General features: G+C 37.9%; 1 protein-coding gene across 4 annotated transcripts in view; it reads left to right on the top strand.

Moving 5' to 3' along the window:
• ndrg3 (NDRG family member 3) overlaps window positions 1-18,609 on the top strand; it is a 64,511-nt gene extending 45,902 nt beyond the window's left edge. For 3 of the 4 annotated variants that reach the window (XM_003220538.4, XM_008109964.3, XM_008109965.3), the window contains exons 4-17: window positions 4,633-4,738; window positions 4,943-5,063; window positions 6,778-6,840; window positions 7,093-7,153; window positions 7,572-7,658; window positions 8,678-8,734; window positions 9,534-9,637; window positions 10,478-10,543; window positions 11,421-11,472; window positions 12,551-12,598; window positions 13,771-13,806; window positions 13,900-13,951; window positions 15,013-15,051; window positions 15,752-18,609. In XM_003220538.4, the coding sequence (XP_003220586.1) occupies window positions 4,633-4,738; window positions 4,943-5,063; window positions 6,778-6,840; window positions 7,093-7,153; window positions 7,572-7,658; window positions 8,678-8,734; window positions 9,534-9,637; window positions 10,478-10,543; window positions 11,421-11,472; window positions 12,551-12,598; window positions 13,771-13,806; window positions 13,900-13,951; window positions 15,013-15,051; window positions 15,752-15,930 (1,071 nt within the window). In that variant the 3' untranslated portion in view covers window positions 15,931-18,609. The remainder of the gene's footprint in view (window positions 1-4,632; window positions 4,739-4,942; window positions 5,064-6,777; window positions 6,841-7,092; window positions 7,154-7,571; window positions 7,659-8,677; window positions 8,735-9,533; window positions 9,638-10,477; window positions 10,544-11,420; window positions 11,473-12,550; window positions 12,599-13,770; window positions 13,807-13,899; window positions 13,952-15,012; window positions 15,052-15,751) is intronic. The other variant, XM_008109966.3, reaches the window with a different exon arrangement.
• The last annotated feature ends 81 nt before the right edge of the window (window positions 18,610-18,690 follow it).

The following is an 18,690-nucleotide window of genomic DNA, read 5'->3' as shown; positions in this document are numbered from 1 at the left end:
TTCCTTATTAATAGAGCGTTTGTAGGATATGGTCTGCTACAGACACCTTACTTAGAGGAAAATTTACTGAAATATTACCATTCACATAGGAATGGTACTGGAAATGCTTCTGCATAGCTATTCCACCTGAAAGCAAAATTATTTGAAAAGCCATAGACCTTGTGAAGCACTCCTATTTCTTAGAAAGTGTCAGCATTCTGATGCCAGTCTACATGCTAAGCAGAGTTGAACTTGATGGTCTCCGCAAGGAGCTGTGGCCATAAAAGTGTATTTCCAAGAGCATCCACATTTAACAGGGTCTACAGTGGATAGGACAGAATTGATGGGGTAAGATAGAGGGTAGGAAATTTGGAATAGGAAAAAATCAAGAAAGATGTAGAGGAAACACGAAGTTGTGTTTGTTCAGAAAAGATTTGGGAGAAGGTATATTTTGTTTTATGAGAACTAGATTGCTACTATAGATTGAAAGCCTGGGATGCTGACGGTGTGAGGCAATATGATGAATTCAACTAATGCCCTGTAATTTTTGCCAATGTTTAGAGGTCACCTAAGTTTTGAAAATTACTTCATTAACTGAATACATTGCCAAGCTGGATTAGTAGCTGATCAAGAGACTGTACATTGTAGCAGTTTCTTCTGCTTGAATTGTTGTTGATTTTAGTTGCACTAGAAACATTCGTTTGCTGATGAAGAGCCAAAGATGTATCAAGCTGACCACTTTCTCTTTGCATGGTTTTAAAGCCAAATAGGTGAAAGACAGCTTTTGGACCACTGAAATCAAGTAGGATACTGGACTGTAACTGTGTATACAAGTGAAATTAATGAGATCCGGCACATTGTGAAAAGCTTGGAAGATTTTGTATAGAGAGAGTTGGCATAACACAAAAGGAAAACACCTTTGCCAAGGTTCTGTGGTAGACACTATACAAATGCAGCCATTCAATGTAGCCGTGAGTGATGTGGCTTGTCCTTGTATAGTACTGTAATGCCAAAGAAGCTGATTAAGGTCACACTTAAATTACGGTGCACAACATAACTAAACTCCACCTCTCCTCTCCAGTGCTTTTCTATGGAAAGCTTATTAGCAGAGTCTTTATTATAGAAGGATGGTAGTTTATAGGTTTCCTGTATTGTCAAGACAGAATTTGAATCCTCATGTTTAATCCTCTTGTATTTTTCTTACACTGTTTCAATCTTGCTCTAGTATATTTTCAGATAAAAATACCAGTCTTTCAGATATTTGGTATGCTTATTGATCTTTTTTAAACTTTCTTAATTAAATCTTTATTTTTAAAACAATTATGCAAATGTGGCACCTACAGAAAACTTCTTCCATCTTCCTCTATATAAGCAAGCACCCCTTTGCTTATATTTTGGATGTGAAAGAAACACAGTCATCTGTTACAGACGTCAGAGGTGCCTTTCGCTGGCCTCACGTGGCAGCCATGTGAGGCATGGAAGGCAGGCTGATCTTGAAAATGCAATCAGACTTCACACCATATTCACCTAATGAATCTTCTAGGGCAGGGTTTTTGTCTCCCTGACAGAGGGAAAGGGAGGGATTAAAAGGGAGTTTGGTGCCATCTGCTGTTTTAAATACGGTTCCCGATCTAATTAAGTTCCTGTTAACATATTTGTCATAAATATTTTGGTGACACCAGCACAAATACTGTGTTTTTGGGAAACAGTATTTAATCTGGTCTGGTATATTTCAATGACAAGTACATGTTAGGACTTACAAAGATGTTATCCTGTTGTATATTGTGCAGTAATTTAATTAATTTGAGTTTGCAATAATTGACCTTAATTGAATGAAACTTTGTGAACTATGTTTGTAGAGGCAATGGATTTTCATTGATTTAAATATATACATTTCTTCACTCTCCCCCCCCCCCCCCCCCGGTCTTTTTTAGATTTCATTTTCCAGAAAATGCATACTGTTTCTATATTGTTCAATTGCACTGAACAGATGCTAGGAAACAAGTCAAAAGTTGCTTTATTTATATCCTTCTGTTTTTCCAGCATGGGATCCAAAGTGACTGACAACAAGGTTAAAAAAAAAAGAGCTAAACCCCGATTATAAAAAGAGCACAATTAATCAAGCATCCTATTACAATGCCATTGATTTTTAAAAGTCTGAAGTCACTTAAAGATATAACAATAAAAATATGGCACACCCATCCCATGAAGAAAAATTCCTTGTATCCAGTTATCTTAAATCCCACATTAAAGCAGCTATACAGTGAACTGTAATCTACAATGTCCCCACAGCCACAGCTACTTTTTGCCTTCTGCCTCATTCATTTAAGTCAGACAAGGCCTCCAGGGAAAGCACTGAGTGTGATAGCTATGTATTTCGTGAATCATTAGTATCATAGAATGAGCTGCACAAATCAGGAATCTGTTTGAATAGGGACTTCATTGTATAAGACAACATGAAGCAAGCCAGTGAGTTTCTGAATACAATATGGTCGCCATTGTTGTGGCTATACAGGCAACATGAGCTAATTTCATGGCCAAGCACAGTTAACTGTGCATAGTGATTATTATATAGCTGTGCTAGTACTAATTTGTACTAAAACTAAGATCTGTAGGTATGGAAAAAAAATAAGCACCTTCTTAATTATCATATTGTGTTAATATTTATTTATATCCCGTGTTTTTCCCCATTGGGATTCAGGGTGACTTATAATAGTTAAAACAAATAGTCAGAAATTAACAGTATATATATAAATTATTAATTCAATAAAACTGCCCAAAAACTAAAAACCACACAATTAAAAACAATAAATAAATATCCCTGCACATTATGTAATTTATTATTATTTATTATCATTATCAATATAATACAGTATGACCTTTGTGTTTGTGGGAAATATGTTTCAGGACCTACCATAGTTAGTGAAAATTGCAAATAATATGGAACTCTACTGTATGAACTACTTCTGGCAGAAACATATTGTGGGAATCGTGCTGGAGGACTTTAGAAGTGCCTAGAACACCTGTCTTGGCATCACTACACCCTCCAGTGCAACTCTCTTGTCACCTTCTGGTGAAAGCATACCATAGAGTTGTGCAGGAGGACCTAGGAAATCACTAGAGAGGATATTTATTTTTCGGATGCGGGTAAATGGAACCATGGCTACTGGTCCCTTTGGATAAGGATTTCATGCTATTGTTTAATTTTTAGCACTGAAATTTTCTCTTGCTTTGTCTCAAAGGAAGCCATTTTGATCAACCAGTGTCTGTCATAATAGAAAGTCTGGGCCTAGTATAAGAGAACTGTTGGGCAGCATAGTAGACAGTATACCAAAAGATTACCCATTTCGTAAGAAGCACATACTCAACTCTTGGCAAAAGCCAAGGCATCTGTCTGCTTATGCCAGTGGTATTCTGATACATATTCTTCCCAATGTCCATGAACCTGCTCCTGCACAGAGAAGTGCAGTGGGTATAAGTGAGGCCAAAACACCTTCCCAACAATATATCTTGATATATATGGTACTCGTCTGGCAAATTTGTTGCTATAATCGCTGACTGGCGTAGCATTCACTCAGTAGCTGAGAGAACCAGTCAAACAAACACAACCTGTTCTGCAACAGTATTATTTATCGTAAAGGAGCTTTCATCTTCCTTATCAAAGAGACATATTTGTTTTGTTTAAGAAAATTTTATACCTAATATGCTAAAGATTACAGTAACATTTTTTTCTTCACATCTGTTGTCTGCTTTACAAGAACTCTTATAAGTACTGGGGATAGAAGGCAGCCATTTTTTAAGTCTCTATGTTTCAAACTCTCCATTGTTGCTTTTCCTTCTGATTTCTTTGTTTTACCCTGAGGTCTCTTGCCCAGGATATGCTGTCTGTAGCTTTCTGAACTGCTGTCTGAACTGCAGAGAGGGATTCTACCATGCCCCACACCAGCAGTATAATTTGCTCCATCTAGCCCTCACTCCCTTTAATAAAGATCTTGAGGAAGTGTTCTAGGAAGCTTGAAAAAAATGGTATATTTCTTTAATCTTAAAAATAACAATCATATCATTCCATTTTCCAGATTGGTCATACAATTACGTACATTAATTTGATGTAATCACTAACAGATTCAAAAACATAAGGGAACATGGAAGACTACTTTTGTCCACTACTATTTTTGATTTGTGTTTTTGGTCTGTATGGCAAAATAACAATTTCCAGTACTGAGAGTCACAAGCTTATTTACAGACCATACCTCCAGATGTAAGCTACTCCCTCCTTCCTCATCTCTAATCAAGAATGACCCATTTAAGATAACTAAACACTATATGGGGGTTTTCTCGTGCATTAAGATATTGGTAATAGGTTTTCCTAAAGACCAAGGTCCCTGTGAAAATTGGAAAAACATATCTCTGTGTTGATTATATATAATTCAAGTTGTGTTTTTTCCTGCTCAGATACCTTCCGTGTGTAATTCTCTCCCTTAAAATTTTATGGTTTTTAGATAGTCATCCTTCATTTGTCATGTTTGTTAATTAATACTTCTCCAATTGTTTGTTAATTAATACATCTGCTAGTAGTGAGTGATTGCTGCCTTGCTAAGATGTCCCTTCAAGAATTGTTCCCTTTAACTGTCAGGTTGCCTTTGCCTTTTCTAGGAACATGATATTGAGACAGCTTGTGGAGTTGTTCATGTCACTATGCGGGGCACATCAAAGGGAAACAGACCTGTCATCCTCACATACCATGATATTGGCCTCAACCGTAAGTTTTCCTGACTGCTTAAATTTATGTGTTTTATGCATGTTTGTTTATTTAGTTACCCCATTTTTGCATTAAAAAGATATTTAAGACAGCTATCAATAACAAAATACAGGTTAAAACAAACAAATTGTTCTCTTAGCTATGGGAATTAATGTTCAGGTGCTGGAATGGATCAATTGGTCATACTCAGCATTTCTCTTATAGATAAATCCTGCTTCAATGCTTTCTTTAACTTTGAAGATATGCAAGAAATCACTCAACACTTTGCTGTATGCCATGTTGATGCACCAGGACAACAAGAGGGAGCTCCCCCTTTCCCTTCTGGGTATGTATAGTTTTATCCTTCTGATGAGCTGAAATGCCCCACAGACAAGAGATCCTGTCGGGTGGTATTATTATTATCATAATTGTTATCATCATATAGTACCATAACTGTACACAACACTTAGTTAAAGCACAGCCCAACAGTTCCCTGTCTTCGGGTTTACAACCTTACAATCCATGGTTTTGGAAGCTAAGCAGAGCCAGCCTTGGTTAGTACTTGGATACCAGGAGCTTGTAGACCACATTTCAGAGAAAGAAACTGGCAAACCGGCACCAACTATTCCTTGCCTATGAAGTTTATGGAGTTACCATCAGTTGGCAGTTGAATCAGGGCCACATACACACACATTTATTATTTATTTGTTTGTTTGTTTATTACAACATTTGTATCCCTCCCTTCTCACCCAAAAGGGGACTTAGGGCGGCTTACAATAAAACACACATATATAAAAATATAAAATACAATGCAAATCAATTAAAATAGTTAACTAATTAATTACAGCAACATTCATAAAATGCAGTACTAAATAGCAGATAGGCGCAATCAGATCTAAAAATACGAGTCTATCAAATTGAATTCCAGCACACATTATAATACTTAATGCTGCTAGTGTTGTTCGAAGGCCTGGCCCCACAACCAGTTTCTTAGCTTTCCTACGAAAGGATAAGAGGAAGGGAGCCTGCCTGACTTCGCTTGGGAGGGCGTTCCATAGGCGGGGAGCCACCACTGAAAAAGCCCTGTCTCTTGTCCCCCGCCAGCCGCACCTGTGAGGCTGGCAGGAGCGAGAGCAGGGCCTCACCTGAAAACCTTAAACTTCGAGGTGGGTAGTAGTGAGAGACACATTTGGACAGATAAGCTGGGCTGGAACCATTTAGAGCTTTATAGGTTAAAGCCAGCACTTTGAATTGTGCTCAGTAGCTGATCGGCAGCCAGTGGAGTTGGCGTAACAGAGGAGTAGTGCGCTCCCTGTACGCCACTCCGGTTATTAACCTGGCTGCCTCTGATTGTAAAAAATTACAGACTATTTGAATAGAAATGGCATTCATTGTAGACCTGGCATGATATGGTCTGGAAGTTATAGGAATTATGCCTGGTTCTTTACTCTCAGAATTCCTATTGTGATTGAGAAAAGGCCATTCTTGCCACACCTGCCTCTGCAGAGTGTCTCTAATAACCTAGAGGAGATGGGAATGCATATAGGCACAGGCTATTGTTATTATTGCAGGGCACAAATTTTTGTGAGCTACTTTAAGCCTGTAAATTGTATGCTTTCTGTTGTACAGGTTCCTACTTTTATTGCCCAAATATAGTCTGTCCTCTGTATCCACAGACTCTGTATCCACAGATTCAACCACCCATGATTTGAATATATATATACAAAATATATATATATATCCAAAAATCAAACCTTGATTTTCCTATTTTACATAAGGTACAACATTTTATCACACTATTGTATGTAATGGGACTTAAGCATCCATGGATTTTGATATCTACAGAGGGGTTTGAATCCAATTCCAAGAGCCTGCCATAATGAATTGGCTCTCATGCCAGGAGAAATGTGGGAAAAAATAAAATAATATAAATATAAATATTCATGATTATGATTTTTCTGACATCTCTGTGCTCATTTGAACTTGGAATATTTAGGGTTTGTGTATGTTATCTGATGGCAGCCTCAGTTTTAACTAACATTTCTTGCTTATGGTTTCAGGTACCAGTATCCCACGATTGATGAACTTGCTGAAATGCTTCCCGCTGTTCTTACACACCTCAGGTAAGTGTGCTGAGTGATCTAGCTTCTCCTAAATTATTTGCTACCAATTCTAATAATCTTTCTGCTGATTCTTGCCTAGAAGAAAGTGTGATTGGCCTGTTATGATTAGATTCCTTTTAATCTTTTATTCTTTACCACAAAATATAGAGTGATAAATGTGATGTTTGATTTGTTAGAAGGGAACTGTCACATGAGTTGGTACATGAGAATAGCATTGAAAGATGTTTTCATTTTTGAACCTTTATTTTTCAGCCTGAAAAGTATAATTGGTATTGGAGTTGGAGCTGGTGCTTATATCCTCAGCAGGTTTGCTGTAAGTAGTGTTTGCCTTTAACAAATAAAGTCTGTCTATGTAATAGGCCGCACAAAACATAGAAGAATGTAATAGCGAGAAATACCCCAAGAAAGAATATCATTAGAAATTGATTAAAGGTATGATATTTAATAGAATTAGAGCTTTGTGGTTTTCATTTCTGGGAGTGAATGCACTCTGTTGAAATTAGCGTATTTATTGTTAAGTGCCAAGTATATCTGTTAATCTGTCATTGTTATTCTGTCTGTTAAGCAACATTAAGGAACTTATATCAGATAAAAGTCAAATACACTGCCTTGTTTTTGGCCATTTTATGATTGCAGTAATCTTAGACTAGCAACATATTTAGGAAAATAAAATCTGGGAATGCTTTAATAGTTTATGGTATACAAGTTACATGTATCTCTTTTGTTTTTAGTTAAACCACCCTGACTTAGTTGAAGGCTTGGTGCTTATTAACATCGACCCATGTGCAAAAGGTTGGATTGACTGGGCAGCATCTAAGGTAGGATAACTCAAATGAAAATTCATTTATATTATAGCATCACCAAGATTTTATGTGAAATATTTTGAAGCTCTGTAAAACAACTCCTTTTGGTTAGTGCATTGAATTCTTTTCTTTGCTTCCCTCCAACAGAAACTAATGGCAACTGTTAAGGATGTGCTTTGTATGCTGAAATGCATTTTGATTCCTTACAGTGTAACTAAAAATCCCTATCCATAAGGTGACAATAGGGCAAAGCATACACTTTCCAAAATGACAGTACACATAGATGTAACAGGCAGTGAAGATGTCAAATGAAATAGTGTGATAATGCATGAGCTATACATTGATTGCTATGATGTATATGAACATATTGTTGCAATTTATGCAGCTTTCTTAAAGGCAAAATGAAGAACAGTAGAAGACTGAGTGATTATGTGTGGATTTTATTAATTAGATAATAAAGATCAACATGTTGAGATTTGTCAGCTCTCCCATCAAATACAGGCAATTGAATTTCCTGCATTAAGTGAATTAAGAATTCTCTGCTGCCCTAAGCTTACTAAACTTGTAATATGCATGTATTCATGTCTAACTTTAGAAAACTGCTAAGTAGTGCTTTCAAGATTGCCAGGGGGTTTACTTCACCTATGTTTTGATTCATATTAAATATAATGGATGTAACATGATTGGAGCATATTTATTATATAATTGTAGCTATATAATTATGTTGTAGATGCAAAGGAATGTTGTATCACCTTTTAGACTGAGAGAAAGAGGTTTGAAGCATAAACTTTCATAGACTATCTGCTTCATCAGATACCAATTAAGTATTCAATTTATTTTTGATATAAACTAACACAGGTATGTGTTTGCAAGAGTGTGTTATGTTTATATATTCTAGTATGAGCATAAAAACTCATACTGTAATACATTTGTTACTCTTCGAGATGTCACATGGTCTTCATTGTGTTACCTGTTAGGTTTTAGTTTCCATCTTTGTAACTGTAAATACCTGAAATGGAAGGTTTTCTTTTCAGTTTTCAGGATGGACATCCAACATTGTGGACATTGTTCTGGCACACCATTTTGGTCATGTAAGTACATGGCAAAATCTAATGCTGAAAATGCGAATGAATGCAAAGAATCTGAAATATATAAATCAATTACTGTTGATCATACCTTGAGAAAATCATTCCTTTTAGTTTTTATGGGTGAGTTGTGTAGAAGAAGTAGGTAAAAGGTAAAGGTTTTCCCCTGACGTTAAGTCCAGTCATGTCTGACTCTGGGAGTAGGTGCTCATCTCTATTTCTAAGCCGAAGAGCCAGCGTTATCCGTAGACACCTCCAAGGTCATGTGGCCGGCATGACTGCATGGAGCACCATTACCTTCCCACCAGAGCGGTACCTATTGATCTACTCACATTGGCATGTTTTCGAACTGCTAGGTTGGCAGAAGCTGGAGCAACAGCGGGCGCTCACTCCGCTCCCTGGATTTGAGCCTAGGACCTTTCGGTCTGCAAATTCAGCAGCTCAGTGCTTTAACGCACTTCACCACCAGGGCTCCTGTAGAAGAAGTAGATTGCCATTATTACTCCCGAAACTTCAATAAAGTTCAAATACTGTTAAAGATTCCAGCAAAAGGATATTCTATGTATGTGTGAACAGGTTGCAGCTATAGTTTCAAGTGATCTTATCATATCAAATATTGTGTACAAACCCCATCCAACTCTCCTTTTATAACTTAATGTTATGAAGTCTCGTCATAGCTATAGTGTGGCCTGCCAAAGACTCAGGAGTTCATTCCCTTTTTATCTATACAATGTCTATTTAATTGTTTTCAAAATAACATGGTTTAGCAAGGCAGCTGATTAGAGTATTTGTTATTCTGCTCTAGGAAGAACTGCAAGCTAATCTGGACCTGATTCAGACATACAGACTTCATATTGCACAAGACATCAATCAGGAAAACCTTCAGCTCTTTGTCACTGCCTATAACAGGTACATGATTGCATTTGTTTGGTATAGAAACTTGTTTGCTTTCCCCATTCCCAGCTTTGAAAATTTAACTAGTGATCCAGCACTAGTGATCCAGTAAGAAAAGTTGAAAGAGATCAATACAGTTATCATGTGCCATAAAACACCATTTAAGATATACTTCTAAAGAACTTCTCTTGTATAAGAAACTTTAGAAAATTGGTCTCAGCAGTTCTTATTTTTGGCTATTGTCTGTTGTCCTGTGATCTTCTGCTGTCTTTCTTGTTGACAGACCTTTCACTTGCTTCATCAACATCTCTTGTGATTGATAATTTCCTCATTTTCAATTTTTGGAAGTACTGTAGCAGTTACAGTAGCATTCACTTCTGAGGAAAGGACAGTCAGGAAAGAATTGTATATAAATCCAAGGATGCTAGGAATAAAGTGGTGGTAATGCAGGAAATTCATAAACAGATTTACTAATAGCTTCTTTTTTTAAAAGAGAAAGAGTGTGCATAATTCACTCACAAAAGTACATGCACACAGACACAGCTTTTTTAAAAATAGAAATGACTGTACATTATGCCCTCTCTCACACCTGACTTCACAGCTTTCTGGGTTCTCTTAACGGATTACTTGTAAAATCCCATATTTATGTTCTTTTATAAGGATGTAGGTTCTAATGATGTTGATAAGCTCAGGACTTGGAGACATCTAATTTGTCTCAGTCAATTTTAAAGATTTAATTCAAACTCAATAGTTATGGAGCTGAATACTTTGTGTGCATGCTAACTCCAGAAGTCTGTTTTCCAGCTACATGCTTCCCAATGTTTGACCACACTTCTTTCTGTCTTTGTCTCCTAGCCGCAGAGACCTGGACATTGAGAGGCCAGTCCTGGGTGTGAATGAAGAGGCAGCAAAAACACTCAAGTAAGTTACGTGTTCGGTTCTTTCTGGAAACTGTGAGGAATCCCTTTTTTAGGTTTAGAATATTTTATTTTCACAGGCTTCCCAGTAATCTCATACCTGGAACTATTGATGTCATCTGTCTTTTTCTCATGCACAATGAGCCTAGATCTTGTCCTCTCCACTATTGTAGTGGGTTTTTTTAACAGACCTGTTTCCCATTATATCAAACGCCAGTTGGGTCTTTTATCCACCTTCCTAGTCTCCACATTCTTTAGGCAGATCAGTAGCCTTTATTTTTATAAGATGCTTCTCTTAGACATTTGCACACTATCTCCTTGCATAATTATTCAAAATACACTTTTAAAAGGTGGAAGAATTGCTACTGGAAGACGGTGTTCAGTGTCACAAACCTTCCATGAAAGAATACAGTGTCAACCTGGCCTCTGTTGTAAAACATGAAGAAATAGTTTTCTAATTCCTCAGAGAGATTTGTACACATGAACAAAATGCGAATGTGTTCCCCATCATCTTCAACACTAATCATACATATCTTTGAATGTAGGCTGATATCACAAAGTGGTGATCTAATACAATGCTACAGCATGATGAAATATGGGGGTCATGTGGATTGTAGTAGAGTATTGGGTCAGATGACACAAACAAATATAGGATGTAAGTCTTTATTGAAATAAATTGAAACCTTGATGGATAAGCATATGACAAGCTGTGTCCATGAGCTTGGTTTATAATTGCTTTATTGCAATGCTGTGCAGCCCTAGTTCGTGGTAAAACAATATAGTGTTCTTATGATTAAAACTGAGCAGCAATAATGATAACAGAATATGGAGTTGCTGTTGAGCGTGCAGTCTACAATTTGTATCTTGTGTCTTCTGTACAGGTGCCCTGTCTTATTAGTGGTTGGAGACAGCTCACCTGCTGTTGAAGCTGTGGTAAGTGTGCCAGGTTATCATTTCCTGTACTCCCTTACATACATTTTGCTTTTTGTTGCATCCTGTGCAATGTCAGTGAAAACAACTCTGTAAATTTTCATTTGAAGTCATTGAGTAGGAGATATGCTCCTCAACTATGAATGATAAAATCTTAATTGTAATCAATTATCCAAGAGATTGAGATGTGGATTAGATAGTAACAGAGCCATGTAGCTCCGTTTGATGTTGTGAAGCCCTTATATGTCAAGTGACTTTCCTTTTTCTCTATCCATTTTCTTCTGCTCTTCCTACAGTGCAAGTAGACAGTAGCCCACAGCTCTGAGATTTGGATGACTCTTGACTCTGATCTCTCCCTCTCCTCCTTTCTCAAATTCTCTATTGTTGTTTCCAGTTCAAATACATTATCCCCAATGTGGTTTCACTTGCTGCTGTAATTAGCAATGAAATCTGCTTTTCCACTTTCAGGGTCAGCCCTGCATATTCAGTAATTTGTACGGTGTATGTTGTACCTGTTGTATTTCCTGAAGATTATCCTCATTTTTTCATTACATTCATATACCTTCAAGGAGCTCAGGAGGTATAGATTGAATTCTTTTAATATAGCCTTGCAGGAACCCTGTGAAGTAAATAAGGCTGTAAAATAGTGATTTAACCAGTTAACTTCAAGGCTGAGAGGGAATATTTATACAATACCATATAAACAAACTTTAATGTGAACATAAACTATAAGCTTGAGCCTGTGAGTGTGTGCATCCTTCAACTGAATGTTTTCTGCTTCTTATAATCTTGCAGTTAGTCAGAGAAACAATCCTGCTTTGCTTAATCAAATGCTCAAGAAAACTCTTAAATCCTGCCTATATCATAGATAGAATAGGAATGTTGTCATTATTAACGAATGGGACCTGTATAGTTTATTCTTTGTTTGTATTTCTTATTTCCTTGTGTTTTTACAAATATACATTGTTCTCCATCCATTTTGCCATACTCACTGGATTCTTGATGTGGACTCTGAATTATAACTTGTACATTTTACATGCATAATAGAAAAAAATACAAAATAATCCCGTGTGCTTTGTAGGTTGAATGTAATTCACGACTGGATCCAATGAATACAACACTCTTGAAGGTAAATGAAAATTAGGGGCAGTATGTATTGTGAAGTTTCTTTCTAAACCAGAGGCAGATAAAATTTTCAGGCAGGCCACCAAGCTGTTTATGTTCTGTCAATTCCTCGTTACTCCCAGGAGAGTTATTTTTTCTTTTGTCTTTCTCCCACCGGTAAATTGTGTCTCCTAAAGACTCTGGAAACAGTCATTTATCTTTTACTCTCTCTGCCTTCTTTATTTTATTTAATAATAATATGCTCCAAAACATGTTTTTCCCCCAAATATGGCTAGATTTCCTGCAATACATTTCGATTTTTTTTCCAGTGGATCATACAGGAGTGTTTTTCTAATCAGGGACATGGATGGTGGGTTGCTGGCCTCTTTCAGTTTGCTGTGAGAACAAGAAATGCAAAAGCTTTGGAAGAATTTGCTGTTGTTTTTTAATTAGTAAAAAAACTGTAATAGTGAGCTGTGTGATGTGGAAGTGCACCTTTGACATTTGGCAGGAAGGAATGATGCCCTGCTGCTGCTCCTGGATAAGTTACAGGGTGGGGCTACCTTTTTGCGATTTTTTAAAGAAGATTTTATTTCTAGAAAGATTTTTTTTTCTAAAAATCAGAGGATGATCCAAACGTTATGAAACTTGGTGGGCCCCAGTGGTAGATGTGTTCTCCAAGTGTGGCCATTTTCATCCCGATAGCCCTAAAAATGTCAGGAAGGGGAGCCCATGAAGCCCCCCCCCCTCATTGCCACCAATGGGCAGGATCTAGCTGCATTATCCGGCTGCGGATGTGAAAACGGATACGCAGGTCCCCCAAAATCTGGATAGCAGAAACTGCTCAAGGTTCAGCTGAAATGCACAAACCTAGTACACAGCAGTTTGAAATACACATATTTGCAAGTCTTGGGTTTTTTTCCCCTTTCAGGAAACCAAATCCAGAAATGGGAGTTAATATACGCTTGTATACCTGTCTGTTTTACATTTTTCTCTTACTGTTCTTCAACAATGCCTTTGTTGGCTCTCTGGGGAAAGTTCAGCTCTAAAGCTATGTGTTCTGGGAGAAAAGAGGTTATGGTTTGTGTAACATTGCAGTCCTTCACTGAATTGACTCATTTTAGGGTCTGTTTGTAGGTTAGCTTTTTCAAAATCTGGACATAATTTACCATAGTTCCAAATTGTTTTTTCTCATAGATGGCAGATTGTGGAGGACTTCCACAGGTTGTGCAGGTGAGCTCTAACTGTAAGAACATCTTTGTTCCTTTACATTTAATATTTACAAATGTGCCACCACCTACACTTAGTTTTTTTTTCCCCTCCTAGCCTGGGAAACTGACTGAAGCCTTCAAGTACTTTGTGCAAGGAATGGGCTACAGTAAGTAAGACCAATAGTGTCTTGGTTTGGAAAGTGGTAGAGTGCCACTCAGTCTACTGTTATCTAGTATCTTTCATATATATCACTGGGAAGTGTAACTCTTGGACCCCACATGCAGCCCCTCAAAACCCTCAAAGCTTCCTGAATCCTACATTCTTTTTTAAAAAGGCATTCCTTTTGGGGGCAATTCACCCAGAAAATAATAATAATAATAATAATAATAATAATAATAATAATAATAAACTTTATTTGTAACATGTCCTATCTCCCCCGGGGGCACTCAAGGTGGTTTCCAACAAAAGATTGCAAACATTCAATGCCATAATATTGCCCCTAAATCCCCCTGAGTGCATGCAAACACATTAAATGCCCCATACTGTCCCAGATTTCTCTGATCTCTTTTAAATACCTTCTTATAAATAAATAAATAATTCTCCTATCATTTATTAGCATCATTTAATGAGAGTTGTTCTTATTCATATTGGGAGGTGTGGCCCACCAGGAGGGGGGTCAGGTGGACAATTGATCTTGGCCCCTGAACAGTTGCCCACCCCAATCTAAAGTGTAAGTATACATGTCTGTTTATTATCATATAGGCATTATCATGCTGAGCCTTTCCATGTAGCAAACATCATGTGATCATCAACAGTCAATACAAAGTTCTTAGAGTTTGGTTTTTAAATTTTCCACTGCTGGAGATATTTGAATTCATTAGATTTCTTTCAGTTTTAGAGATATTGATGCTGGCAGAATTGCAAGGAGAAGGCTGTTAATTGCTGTGATGCAAACTATGATTGCAAACAAAGTAGTACAGTTAATCTAGTAATATACTTTCTCTGACATGGAAATTAGGGGTTACAAAAAGGGTCTTGTTAAAACTCAAAGACTAAAAATAATGTTTTAAAGTCACCTGACAAATTAATGGGCACTGAAGGTATAGGGTCACAAATGCAGCAAATGTTTAGAGGTTCACAATCAATGGTCCCAACCGTATGTTGTTTCAGGCATGTCATGACTGCACTAACTGTGTTTCCCATTCCCTCTCTTGTCTCTGTTTCCAGTCCCTTATGTGCAGCTCAGTCATCTGAGCACTGAGTCAGGTATCTACAAGTGTGTGTTCAGTTTGGCTGAATTACATTTTTATTTTCTGATGTGCCACATTGCTTATGGTATAGCCTGGTTACATTCTGCAGTATAGGCCACCCTGTTGTACTTTCTTGCACCACAATTTCGTTAATAGCTTCATCTGCATTTGGTTGACTGTTGCATGGTTTGCAATTCAATAGTAATCCAGAAACCAAGCTTATAATTCCTAACTTTCTTAAAAAGTTAAATGAGCAACATGACTTCATTGCAAAGAGTTTGGCAGCTGTGAACTTCAGGCTATTAGCATACTCCCTTTGTCCATATACACTTTTATTTTCACATATAGAACTTGATGACACGTTCAGGAAAACACAGAGCTCTCAGCCCTGGGTTTTCCTACAGCAAATGTGGAGGGAAGGAAACCCCTTGCATGTGGAAGAGATGCAAAACAAAGCCGAGTAAGGAAGAGGGTTGTCCATGCAGAGGGGAAAGAGAGATGTGTTATTCCTTCAGCCCCATTTGCTGTTACTCCTGTACAAATGCTTCCACATCTATAACACTATGTTCATTCCTTCTTGTGACAACACCAAGAAAGCAATCTCTTTTTTTTTGTTTTTTAGCAGCACCTCTCTTTTTCTTCTGCTTCATGCCTGTTGATTCTAGGAATGAACAAAATGGTTTATATTCCAAAATTCACTGCCTCTCTCCTTACAGTGCCATCTGCTAGCATGACCAGGCTGATCCGTTCCCGGACCCAGTCATCTTCGAGCTTGGGCTCTGGAGAAAGCAGCCAGACACGGTCTCAGAGCAGCAGCCATGGAGAGGTCAAACATGGCATTCCTGAACCTGCTGGTGCCCATAGCACTCCTCAGACGATGGAGGTTTCTTGCTAAGCAACTTTGTGCATCCAGACAATCCCTTCCTTTCCGTCTAAACCCACCCAGAATCCAGTGTTCACCCAGACAAGTGGCATTAGCAGGTCTTTTTCTTCCTAAATTGTGCCTGCCCCTCTTACCAGCCACCTGTCCCCTCCCCTCTGTCTTTCTGGCATTACCTTTGGTTCTCTTTGTATAGGCTGCATAAACACAAGATGCATAGAGACATTCTTGAAAACAGGCAAAGGGGGTTGTTTTGCTGCAGGCTGAGGTCTGCACCCCCTACCCAGCGGCCTTTGCTCTTTTATTGACCACAGGTATATGCACTGGATCAACAATTGCCTCTCTGTTCTCCCCAGCCCCCTGCTCCGCTGGCTTCATGCAGGCTGTCCAGTTTGCTTTTATACCTCCCCTTATTGCTTTCTTGTACCTTCGTCTTTATCTGCTTGGACCCTTTGGTATTTCTGAAAATATTTTTTTGTTCCTTTGTGTATTCCTCTTCAAAACTAATAAAAAAACAAAAGAGGCAAGGGTTTCAGACTTGTCCCTAAGAAGAGAAAAATACCTTCATGAATGATACAATTGTGGAAAACCCTCTTTGCCTCAGATTAGAAAAATAGGCTCCCTGTACCCCTATGTGAAAAAGAAGAGAATATGTTTGTGTGTCACAATTCTGCTATGGGCTTACTGCTGCAAATATGTACCTCTGTATGCAACCCCATTAATTACTAACATTCCATTGGTGCTACTAGCGGAGAACTGTTGTATATGAAGGCAGTCATCCTTTCCCTTAGCTTCTTGTGCTGTCAAACCGTGTGAGGGTAGTGGGCCTCCCCTGTCTTTTTAAAAAAATTAAATACCATTTTCTGTGACTTGTGCAATTAAAACTGCTTTCTAGTTGTGCTTCTGCTGAAGATTATTAGGTTAGAACTGGAATGTTTTCAAACTTCAGGGTGGGTCCTGAATCCTCCATTGTCCAAACTCTCAAATGGATCCAAGCAAACTGCATAGTTAGTTGAGCTTTCAAGCTAGCTTAGGTTTTTCATAACTGAGCTGAGAAAGCAAAGTTCCTGTCTTATTTATCATGCAAAAGATAGTTGGACAGTAGATTAAAGGAGCCTTCCCCTACCTGATCTCCTCCAGATGCCTGGGATTCCAACTCTCACAGTCCTCATTCAGTATAGCCCAGTCGCATTGGCCGTGTTGGCTAGAAGTTATGGAAGTAGTAATCCAATTGCTGCAAGATAGCATTAAAAGGTTGGACTGAAGGGAAATCCCTAACTCAGAAAGGTGTACTGTTGCATTGATTTACACACTCCACAATAGCTAAAGGTTTAGTTTGTTTAGTGTTAGACATCAATCTGGACAATATTCAGGGGTGATTTTTTCCACGGAGGCAGGAACCAGTGTTCTTCCAAACTGAAGAAAACTTAAGACCAAGTAAATGTTGTTAATACAACTACAACTGTTCAGTTAAATTAATATGTGTGATTATTTGCATACAGTTGTTAGTCACTGCTTTGAAAATAAAACTAAAACTGAAAGTTTAAAATTAATGTATTGTTGCAGTGAATCTAACCTCTGTTTTGTATCAAACAGTAGCATAGAATTCTGAATCATTGAATGAGTTATTTCAATCTAGGGCCAAATAGCCACACAGTATTTTTAATAAAAATTCTGGTGTTTGTGTAGTAAAGAGGTTAGTACAATCCCATGTATGTTTACTCAAAAACAAGTCTTGCTTAATTGACTGGGATTTACTCCCAAGTAAATGTGTATAGAATTGCTGTCTGAGTCTTCTTTATAATCTTGAATGGATAGATAAAAATGAGGAAATACTTACTTTGGTTTTTGGTAGAAAAGCTAATTCATTACCATTGTAATAGTAATTCTGTTAATGTCTATATAGATTTATCTCTATGTTCCTTTTTTTAATGTTCTGGGTTCAAAACGCCTGTCCACCTGTACTGCTGCTAAAACCAAGCCTCCCCTTCCTCCAGAAAGTCATCAAAACTTTTAATGAGTCACTCTTTCTAGAAGGAGCCTGAGACTTACAAATATTGCTTATTTGATCAAGTGGTCAAAAGCTAGTTATGAAATATGCTCTTTGCCATTTGGGGGAATAATTCAATGATCTGATCAGCTGAGATTTCATCATAGACAACTCTTTGGGGCCTTTTGTAGCCTTTCCCCAAACAAGCATGTCTGCACAAAAACAACTTACGTTCTGCTTGCATATTATGGGGCTTTTGAGCTTACATAAATACTGGCTAAGGTAATGCTTCCATGTACTTTATAGTGTTAAAGTGTGCTTGCTTTCAAGCCTAGTTTTAAAAATATTTTTCTTTGATCAATAGTCAACTCGGAAGCCTGACAGATCCAGTGTTTCTAGTAGAAGTGGGGATTTGTGCCCTAGGATCTAGGAGATTCTTAGGCTAAATGCAAGGGTTTATTGAGGGGTGGCTTTCATCTGGATCATTGAATATGGACAGTGTGTAACCTGACAGGAGGGAATGTGCAGCTCACTGGTACATGGAATCATGGCAGAATACTTAGTTTCAGTGCTGTTCAAGGGGCCAAGATTCTTGGAGAAAATCATGTTCAGCTCTATTTCAGGAAGGAGATGGGACTGGGAGATTCTGCCTGAAGGGAAATTTGTACCAACTAAATAAAGCTATTATCAAGTCTAATTGTCAATGCGCCTCTGTGTCTGTGTATGTGTCTCTTCCCCTCCCCAACTAGACTTTAAAGTGCACATTCAGAGAGCCAAACAGCCAT

Source organism: Anolis carolinensis, chromosome 4, assembly GCF_035594765.1.
Source record: "Anolis carolinensis isolate JA03-04 chromosome 4, rAnoCar3.1.pri, whole genome shotgun sequence".
Lineage (NCBI taxonomy): Eukaryota > Metazoa > Chordata > Lepidosauria > Squamata > Dactyloidae > Anolis > Anolis carolinensis.
This window is presented reverse-complemented; position numbering and strand designations above follow the sequence as displayed.